Raw genomic sequence first — 9486 nt, forward strand, 5'->3', positions numbered from 1 at the left:
ATGGTGCCACTTTGACAGGAGAGAAGGAAGAACGTGGACACAGGTAAGTTTGTGGGGTCTGTAGCAGGAAGTTGAGGGAGGCCCTGACCAACAGCTATTTTCTCTGTGATGCAGAGACCATTTTAAAGAGCTGCTATGGAGAATGAGAGAGGAAGTGGAGTGATCCAGGCCTAGACAGAGGTCCGCACTGGGCAGCAGGGGAGGTAGAGAGAGGCATTTGCCACATGTTCCTCCTGGGCTCAACACATTCCAGATTCTCAGCTGTGTCACCTGGACCCCTGGATATTGGAGAACATGTTCCAGAAACTTCTGATCTGTTCCAATCTGGGTGGTCTTTACATCATATCCAGTCACATCTCCCATGAGACCTCAGGCCTTCTGGGGACACTCAGGTTTCTGGAGGAGCTTCCTCTGGGCCTCAGGGGACCAACACATGCCCCCTCATACTCAGTTTTCTGCATGCTGACAGGGGCTGCCTTCTTCACTGTTCCTCGGGACCTGAGAGGCTCCCTGGACATGGCCATGGAAGTCAGCCCCAGAGACCAGGACAGCCCAGCCAAGGATGGAACGTACCACTTCCACCCCCACGGCCTGCCCTCCCAAACCGGGAGCTTGTGCCCTAAAAATTCTCAGCTCCCATTCACTCAGGGGGAGAGGGTGTCGGCCCAGGCAGGGTGGGAGCAATTCCAACCACCAAAGGTCCCCTCTCTGGGTCTGTTTCATCGTTACTTTGGGGTGAGATCACGGCGTTGTTGTGAAGTGAAGCAGCCAAGTTGCAGTTAACTTGTTTGAGCTTCAACTTCTCTGTCTATAAAATGGGGGTGCCTGCCCAGCAGAGCCGTGTAAGGAAGGGCTAGAGCATCGGTGCTATTATGGCTGATTTTGTTCGTGCTGTGACTATATTCTACAGTAGCCAAGATTCTAATTCAAGGCCTTTGCTGCCCCCACCAGATCTTCTGACCTGAGTCCTGGGAAACAGACACATTCAAATCCCAGCCCAGAGTGAATGAGGAGGGAGGAGGCTTGGCAAGCTCCTCCTTCAGGATTAAGACTGCCCCCTGCTGTAGGGAGCTAGCCCTGAGGGTACCCATAGGTTTATAGCTGTGTTCTACTTTACATACTAACATTTAATCCTTATAGCAACCATATGATATAAGCCCTATTATCATCCCCATTTTACTGAGAAGAAATTGGAGCCCTGAGACAGTAAGCAATTTGCCCAAGGTCACACAGCAAGTTACTGAGAGCTGGGACTTGAATCGAAGTAGTCTGCTCTCAGCTCACTTTGCTGCTCTGCTGAGCTTCTTAAACTTCATGCCTGTGGCTTGTGTGAACCCATCGTTGGCCTCCATACAAGGAAGAGGGGTGTGGCCTTGCTTTGGGGGCAGTGGGACAAGACAGCTGGGAAGCTGAATTGTCCTCCACAGTCAGGTCTGTCTGGGTCAGGCTCTCAGGACAGAGAAGGTGCTGGCAGCTGCTAAGGGTGCAGGACAGGGTACAGGGCTAGGAACAGAGGCAGGCTGGGGCCAGGGCCTGAAGCCAGAGGAGGGAGGACCAGAGAGAGGTCTGGCTGAGTCCCAGGTATCCCACAAAGTCTAGGATCCGTCAGCTTTGACCCTGTGGGCCCAAATCATGCTCCCTCTTTGTGCTTGGGCTCAAGCACTCAGAGCGCAGTGGAAATCACTCCTCAGAGGAATCTAGGAAGGCCTCTTAGGACAGGGTCCAAGGTCCTGCTCAGGGGCCTGCTCAGCCAGGCATGATGCCCACAGCGGGTTCCTAGAAGAAGCCCTCCCTGCTGACCCTGGCTGGGTGCTGGGCTCAGGGAAAGCAAGCCCTTCCCTTGTCTGGATCCCTCAGAGGCTCTGACTCGGGTCCCAAAGAATACATGACAACGGGGACAGCTGAGCTGCTTCCAGGCCCAGAACTGCAGGCAGGACAGTGTCCCCCTGCACCCCGCCCAGTGCCACCCAGGTCGGCACTGAGGGAGTGTAAAGGCAGGGAACAGGCCCAGCTGACTTTCCAGCAGCTCCTCCCTTGTTCAACACACGCCCTCCACCCCTTAGTTCTGCTCCTCAACGTCCTCCTCAAGGTCTTGGGCTGGGGCAGCCTATGCTGCTGTCCCAGACACAGGAACTTGCCAGACCTGCAAGAGTCAGACTGTCTCTGGACTCAGGAACAACTGCTGGGGTTGGGAACATGGGCTCTAGGCTCTGCCACGTCCTCCGCTGCTGACAAGCCCTTAGATGTCAGTGTTTCCCTGTTTAGTCCTCAGAACCTCCTCAACTCCACCCAGGCTCCTGATCTTCTTCACTCCCGGCTCTTGGTGACCCCACTGCCAACTAGTCCCAAACACACACCGCAGACCAGAGTCCTCCCGGGTGCACCCAGCTGTCCCCAGACCTCTCCCCCTGGAAATTGCACGTCAGGCATTGAATCCTTGTTCCCGCAAAGCCTGCCCCTCCTCAGGGTGCCCAGCCCCCCACGCAGAAACCAGGACAACCTCGTTACCTCCTTTCTACTTCCCACGGCCAGCAGCCAGCAAGCCCACCAACCCTGCCTCCCTCGTGTCTCTGGAATCTCTCTGTTCCCTGCCTCAGCTTAGGCAGGTCTTATCGCCTCTCTCTGGGTGTCTCCCCTCCAACCCATTGGCACAGCATCCAGAATGACTTTTCTATCATGATTACCTCACTCCCTGGCCAAAAACATCCACAGATGAGCCTCAGATGCTCTCATGTTGAAGTGCAAGCTATCTTGGCATGATGGCCCTAGCTGATCTGGTCCACCCTTCAACTTCACCACTGCCGAGGGCATCCCTTGACCCTCCACGGCAGCCCCCCTTGACCTCCTGCCTTTTTCTCAAGCTCCTCCCTGTATCAGTCCTGCCCTCACCCTCCTTCTCTGCTGGCTCTTTCCTCAGAGGCTAACATTGCATTCAGTGAGAATGTGTGGGGTGGCCGCCTGGTTCCTGATGACTTCCCCTTGTCTGGGAATGACCTGAAACCAACAGGCAGCCTCCCCAAATCACATTTGCACTATAGAAGCCTGCTGCTGGTCACAGTGGGTTGGACCAGTGGTGGATATTTGACCCAAACTGGGCCGATGAGACTCTGTCACCGGAGTATTTGAAACTTGCCATCGAGAACTCAGGAGTCCCAAGCATGGAGCGTCATTAACGCCCACAAGTGACAGAGCACAAAAGGTACCATTCCTGTCCTCAGGCTGCTAGAGCCACCTGTTTCCTGCCCTCCTGAGTCAGCTGTCCCTTCAATTCTCCTCCCATTGCTTGCAACTGGAAAGAAGCTTGACTTTGTCCCTTCTTAAAACTGCCTCCCTTGCTTGGGTTATTTGGTTTTTTGGTGTTGAGTTGTAGTTCTTTATATATTTTGGATGCCAACCCTGTATCAGATATGTCATTTGCAAATCTCTCCTCCCACTCAGGTGTCTTTTAGTTTTGCACAAGACACGAACAGACATTCGTTCGTAGAAGACCGACAGAGGGCCAATAGACACATGAAAAGATGCTCAACACCACTCATCATCAGGGAAATGCAAATCAAAACCACAATGAGATGCCACCTCACACCTGTCAGAATGGCTAAAATAAAAAACACAGGGACATCTGGATGGCTCAGTTGGTTAAGTGTCCGACTTCAGCTCATGATCTCACAGTTCGTGAGTTTGAGCCCCACATTGGGCTCGCTGTTGTCAGCGCAGAGCCTGCTTCAGATCCTCTGCCTCTCTCTCTCTCAAAATAAATTTTAAAAATTAAAAAATAAAATCAGGGCCCCTGGGTGACTCAATCAGTTAAGTGTCCGACTTTGGCTCAGGTCGTGATCTCGCGGTCCGTGAGTTCGAGCCCCATGTGGGGCTCTGTGCTGACAGCTCAGACCCTGGAGCCTGCTTCAGATTCTGTGTCTCCCTCTCTCTCTGCCTCTCCCCCACTCGTGCTCTCTCTCACTCTCTCTCTCAAAGAAGGAATAAACATTAGAAAATATAAAATAAAATAACAAAATAAAAAACGCAAGAAGCAAGTGTTGGCAAGGATATGGAGAAAAAGGAACCCTTGTGCACTGTTGGCAGGAACGTGATATGGTGCAGCCACTATGGAGATTCCTCAAAAAGTTAAAAATAGAATTACCCTATGGTCCAGTAATTCCACTCCTATTTACCCAAAGAATCTGAAAGAAGGTGTGCATCGCTATGTTTATTGCAGCATTATGTACAGTAGCCAAATTATGGAAGCAGCCCAAGTGTCCATCAATAGATGAATGGATAAGAAGATGGTATATATACACACAAGGGAATATTACTCAGCCATCAAAAAGAATGAAATATTGCCATCTGCAATGACATGGATGGAGGTAGAGAGTATAATGCCAAGTGACATACGTCAGTCACAGAAAGACAGATAGCATGTGCTTTCACTCATATGTGGAATTTAAGAGAAAAATGAACAAAGGGGCAAAAAAGGAAACCCAGAAACAGACTTTTAACTACGGAGAACAAACAGATGGTTGCCAGAGGGGAGGTGGGTGGGGAGTGTGTGAAAGAGGGGACGGGGATTAGGATACAAGTATCAGTACGTGAGCACTGACTAATGTATGGAACTGTTGAATCACACACAAAGAAAACAAAAAAACACAAAGCTGCCTCCCTTGTCCCAATCTCCCCAACAGCAAGGATGACCCGGCCCTCCTCCTCTTCATCAATTCTTGACAAAGTCTTCCACGGTCGCCTCACTCCCTCACCTTTCATCTACTCATTCCTCAGCCTGCAGTAATTAAACAAACTTGACCAAAACTTACTTAGCATTCTTGCCATGCGCAAGAATGAGAACACAGAATGAGGCACAGCCTGTGTCTTCAGAGAGTTCACTGTCTAACTGTGGGGACGGGCACGGTAAGGGGTAGGTGCAAATTGCAATACAGATTAAAATAAACCGTGGCAAAAAGAATAATAAATAAAAAGGATAAAAAAAAATAAAATAAAATAATAAAATAAACCATGACAAGAGAATAGTAGAGAAACTCACAGGGTGTTATGAGACGGAGAGGCTCACAAAAGGCGTCCCCCGGAGGAGGGGACATCCGAGCAGTTCTATCCAGCTATGAGAAGGAATGCTTTTATGCACAGGTTCCAACTCAGGAAAACTGAGAAGCAGGGACTCCTTTTTACTTTTGTTTAAAATGAAAATAGATTTATTAATACCCGTGGAAAGTGTAATATACTGTAACCGTTTAGATGACTCACTTTATTGATAGGGAAAATTTTCAACAAGAAAGTTGGCACACTGCTTGGCACCTGCTAAAATGTTCTCATCGGGCTCATTTGAAATGCTAGCAGGTAGACGGGCTACATGGAGTCGATGGACCAGGGACTTTCATCACAGTCATGGAGGATTGGCAAGAACAGAAGGGCAGTATAGGCCGGGGAGAGAGTGTGACCAAAAAGTGCATGGAGAAACACCATGTAGGAGAGAAGGAAAAACAAATAATTCGTTTAGTAGGGAGTGGTGTCGGGAAAGGCAAGAAAGGGAACCAAGAGGCTGACAGAGGCCTTATTTCCCTAGCCCGGCCCTTGGTAGCTGTCCTGAGTACAGCAGGGAGTCATCGAGGGTGATTGAGCAAGAGAAAGTTTGTCACCCGAGCAGCAGCAGTGTCAGGGAAGGGAGGACTGCTCTACCCCTGGTGAGCCCTTACACCCTAGACACCTCCGTCCCTGAGGCTCACGGTCCCCTTGTGGTATCCACTGTCCTTCAGCTGTCAGGTATGGGTGGGGGGTGACCAAAGATGGGGGCTCAGAAGGAAAAGTGGTCCCTGCTGCCCTCTGTCCCCAGCCCGCCGGCCCCAGGCTGAATGTAATTGTCCTCGATGAAGCCATCGTCATCTTCTTCACCCACCTCCGGACAGACACCCTTCCCGGTCCCGGGCAGCGGGCGGTGCTGGTAGCTGGCACGGTATTTGCGGCAGAGGTGGCACTTGGCAGCAAGCGCGATGAGGAGAGAGAGGACCACAGCCCCCAGCACGACGCCCACCAGCACAGGCCATGCCCGGGCCCCAGTGCCCAGCCCAGGGGAGATGGCTGATGCTGTGGAGAGCTCTGAGGGCCCCACAGTGGCTGCAGAGAAAGGGACAGCATTATGCATGGGGCCCCAGATGGGTTCCCTGGGGAGACCGAAAGGTGTGGGGACAGGGTCCTTCTCCCAACCCCCTCCCCAGCCCCCTTCCCATTCACTCACTTTGGTTTGCCTCACTCATGAAGGGGCCTGGAGACACCGGTGAGCCTCAGCTTCTGCCAGAAGAGCCGTAGCTCCAAGGAGACCCCCCAGATGCCAGGCAGCCCTGGAGCACAGAGTCCTAGAACATATACACCACGTGCGGGTGTCGTGGGAGGCCACAGGTACACATTCCAGGGCAGACTCACAGCCATGTTAGGGCGCTGCACCAACTCTGGGCACTGGACAATTAACCATAACCGATTGTGCACGAAAGAGAAGCTGAGTACCTGGAAATTGGCTATTTGTAAGGGAAGACTGTAGGGTCCAGCTCAGAAAGCAGCTGAAACAAATAAATCAATGCTGGAACTTGCTAAGCACTACGTATGATTCAGGCACCGGGCGGGATGTCCTCACAGAACACTGTAAGGTGGGTATAGACATTATCCTCTCTCTGTAGATGAGGACTCGGAGGCCCAGAGGGGTGAACCAACTCGGACAAAAGTCCCGGGACTTGAACCCAGGTCTCTGACACCGGGGCCCAGAGCCCAATCTGCTACACTGCCTGATAGGCTGAGGTTGGGAAGATGGGACAGAGGCAGTTCTGGCTCCCAGGGGTCAGACAACAGCAATGGCTGAGAACTAATGAACAAAAGTAGAGACCACACGTGGAGGACGGTGCCTGTCCCTACCCAGGCAGGGGGACCCTCTCCTCCTCAGGCAGGAGCCCCTGCCACCCCACCTTGACCCTCAGCTCTTCAGACACATCCCTTGTCCATCCACCTCTGCCCAGAGGGAAGCAGTTTCAGCGAGTAGCCAAATGCAGATCATCTGGATCAGGAAATTACCTAGGTAAGAACCACTAGGGCTAGGGAGGAGAACCTGAATTAAGGGAGTATCTGGAAGAAGACCATCTAGGCATGGGAATACCTGTAGGAGGAGCAGCTGAGTCAGAGGAATGTCTGGAGGAGCAACACCCGAATCTGAGGAGTACCTGGGGAAGTACCTGTCAGAGGAACAGCTAGGACCGGAGATTATTGCAGGTGGACCACCTCAATCAGAGGAGTACCTGGGGAGGAGGATCCAGGCTAGGAAAGCACCTAGGAGAGAAGCATCTGGTTTAGGGGAGTACCTGCCATATATTCTTTAATACTGATATCTTAATGATACCCTCCCTCCTCACCTCCAACCTGTCACCAAGCCCCATCCGTTCTTCCTGGAACTAAGTATCTCCGGAATGACTCTGTCCCTCCTCTGCACCCAGCCACTGCCCCAGTCCAAGCCACCTTCATCTTGTACCTTCACTCTTACAATGCCCCCCCCATCCTGTCTTTCCCCACCTCTAGTCCACTCCCCAGAGTGGTGGACCTAAAGCCCAAATCTGATCCCATCAGTCTCCCGCTTAAAAATCCTTCCAGAGCTCCCCAGGCCCTCGGGGCTATACGCAGATTCTTCGGCATGTTCTTCAAGGCTCCACAATCTAGCACACAGCCCTGCAGCCGATCTTGTCTTCTCCACAGTCCCCACCATGCTCCACCCACACACACCTCCCACCTCACCCACTCTCTTGTTTCCCAGACACCCCTCCTCGGTATTTTGAGTTCCCCATCCCCCAAGGCCAAATCAAACCACGCCTGCCTATGACATTGTCCCTTGACCCCTCAGATGACCCCTTCACTGGCCTACCCAGTCAACCACCCATCAGGATTGGCCAGTTACTGGATGGGCAGCTGCCTGGGGGCAAGGACCGAGCCGATTAAAATGTGCCCGGGCTCTGGCAGACAGCTTGGTGCTCAGCAGCTCAGTCTGGGTGAGAGGTGAGTATGGGCGAGCTGGAGAGTGAAGCGGGTATTAGGAGAGCTAAGGCCGCCTGGGTAACTCCGTCGGCTAAACATCCAACTCTTGATTTCAGTTCAGGTCATAATCTCTCAACAAGCTCCGCGTTGACAGTGCAGAGGCTGCTTGGGATTCTCTTTCTCCCTCTCTCTCCCCCCTCTCTCTCCTCCTCCCCCACCCTCAAAATAAATAAATAAACTTTTTGGGTTTTTTTTGTAAAGAAAGGAGAGCTAAAGCACTCGTTCACTCATTGGATGCCTACTCTGGGCCCCACGCTAGGCACTGGATCCCCCCAAAATAAGATTTTGTTAACTGGAAGTGAATTGTATTCACTTCGAGGTCTGTAAGGTTTAACCCTAATCCTTCTCCTGCCTGCTCTGTCCCTGTGAATTCTTCCCAAGGACACGGGCTGTCACCCTACCCCCACGTCTCTTCCACCGACAAACACACACCCTCTGATCTCACAGATACACACACCCCACTCTGATTTTGTGGTTCCTTTTCTGCTCCCAGGAGCCCTCAGGAATCTGTGGGATCCCCCTCCCAGGCCCCCCCAAGGTCTTCCCCTTCTGCTCCCCACCTGTAGGAACTGTGCACAGTCCTTGGATGAAGCTTCCGGCTGGGGCGGGCAGAACCAGAACAGGTGGGTGGGCCAAAGCCACCACCACCTGACTCACCTGGGGACGCAGCCGGCAGGCGGGGCTGAATCCGCAGGGAGGGCGGAGGGCTGGGCTGCAGGCAACGCCTCCAATCAGGACGACTAATTACACTTCACCCCAAGCTTTTGCAGTGAACCTTCTGGCGCACGCCCCACCCGCACCCCCAGCGCCGGGTTCAGAAAGTGGGGGGAGGGGAGGGGTGTTGGTGCAGCTGGGATCCAGAGAGGGGTCCTGCGGGCCCTAGAACTGGCGGGCAGACACCTCAGCAGGCAACTGCCCAGGCTGACGGCCCTGATAAGCTAGTGAATTTCCCGTGACGGGTACAAAGTCCAGAGTTGGAAAAGGAAGATTTGCAGGCCTGGGAAGGCTGTGGGCCGGAAGTGGAGGGGAGGAGGTGGGAATTCTTCCCTGGCAAAGCCGCGGGGACCAAGGACGCTCAAAGTTGCCTGCAAAAATGTGTGTGAGCCTGTGCAGGAGTTGAGGAGAGGATGGAGAGAGGGGGGCGGATAGAGGGGTGTGGAGGTAAATGGGGAGTGTATCTGTGCCCTTGGGGAGTTATTGTGTGCGAGAGTGTTTACCGGGATGGAGCCGTCCAGCCTTCATCTGGATCAGAGGATACTGGGAGTTCAGAGAGCCTCTCTTCAGAGGCTCTTCAGAGAGGCTCTCTGAACCTCTCCCTTTTTACTCCTCCTCCCCAGGCCCAGTGCCTCCTTGTCATTTAAGACCGAGCTCAATGGGGCGCCTGGGTGGCTCAGTCGGTTAAGTGTTGGACTTCAG

The 9486-nt window shown here is 52.9% G+C and overlaps 1 protein-coding gene across 2 annotated transcripts; it reads right to left on the reverse strand.

Annotated features, from left to right (window-relative positions):
- Window positions 1-5213: 5213 nt before the first annotated feature.
- CC1H1orf210 (chromosome C1 C1orf210 homolog) lies at window positions 5214-8732 on the reverse strand. 2 transcript variants are annotated; one of them, XM_015535374.2, is made up of 4 exons: window positions 8631-8732; window positions 7221-7314; window positions 6239-6356; window positions 5214-6117 (listed from the first exon to the last, which is right to left on the reverse strand). In XM_015535374.2, exons 3-4 carry the CDS (start codon window positions 6255-6257, stop codon window positions 5798-5800), a joined length of 339 nt encoding a protein of 112 aa, XP_015390860.1. In that variant the 5' UTR covers window positions 6258-6356; window positions 7221-7314; window positions 8631-8732; the 3' UTR covers window positions 5214-5797. The 2 variants fall into 2 exon arrangements, with proteins under 2 accessions (XP_015390860.1, XP_007077407.1); XM_007077345.3 differs by lacking the exon at window positions 8631-8732 and having other exon boundaries at window positions 7221-7732.
- Between the last annotated feature and the right edge of the window lie 754 nt (window positions 8733-9486).

The sequence above is a fragment of the Panthera tigris genome, chromosome C1, assembly GCF_018350195.1.
Source record: "Panthera tigris isolate Pti1 chromosome C1, P.tigris_Pti1_mat1.1, whole genome shotgun sequence".
NCBI lineage: Eukaryota > Metazoa > Chordata > Mammalia > Carnivora > Felidae > Panthera > Panthera tigris.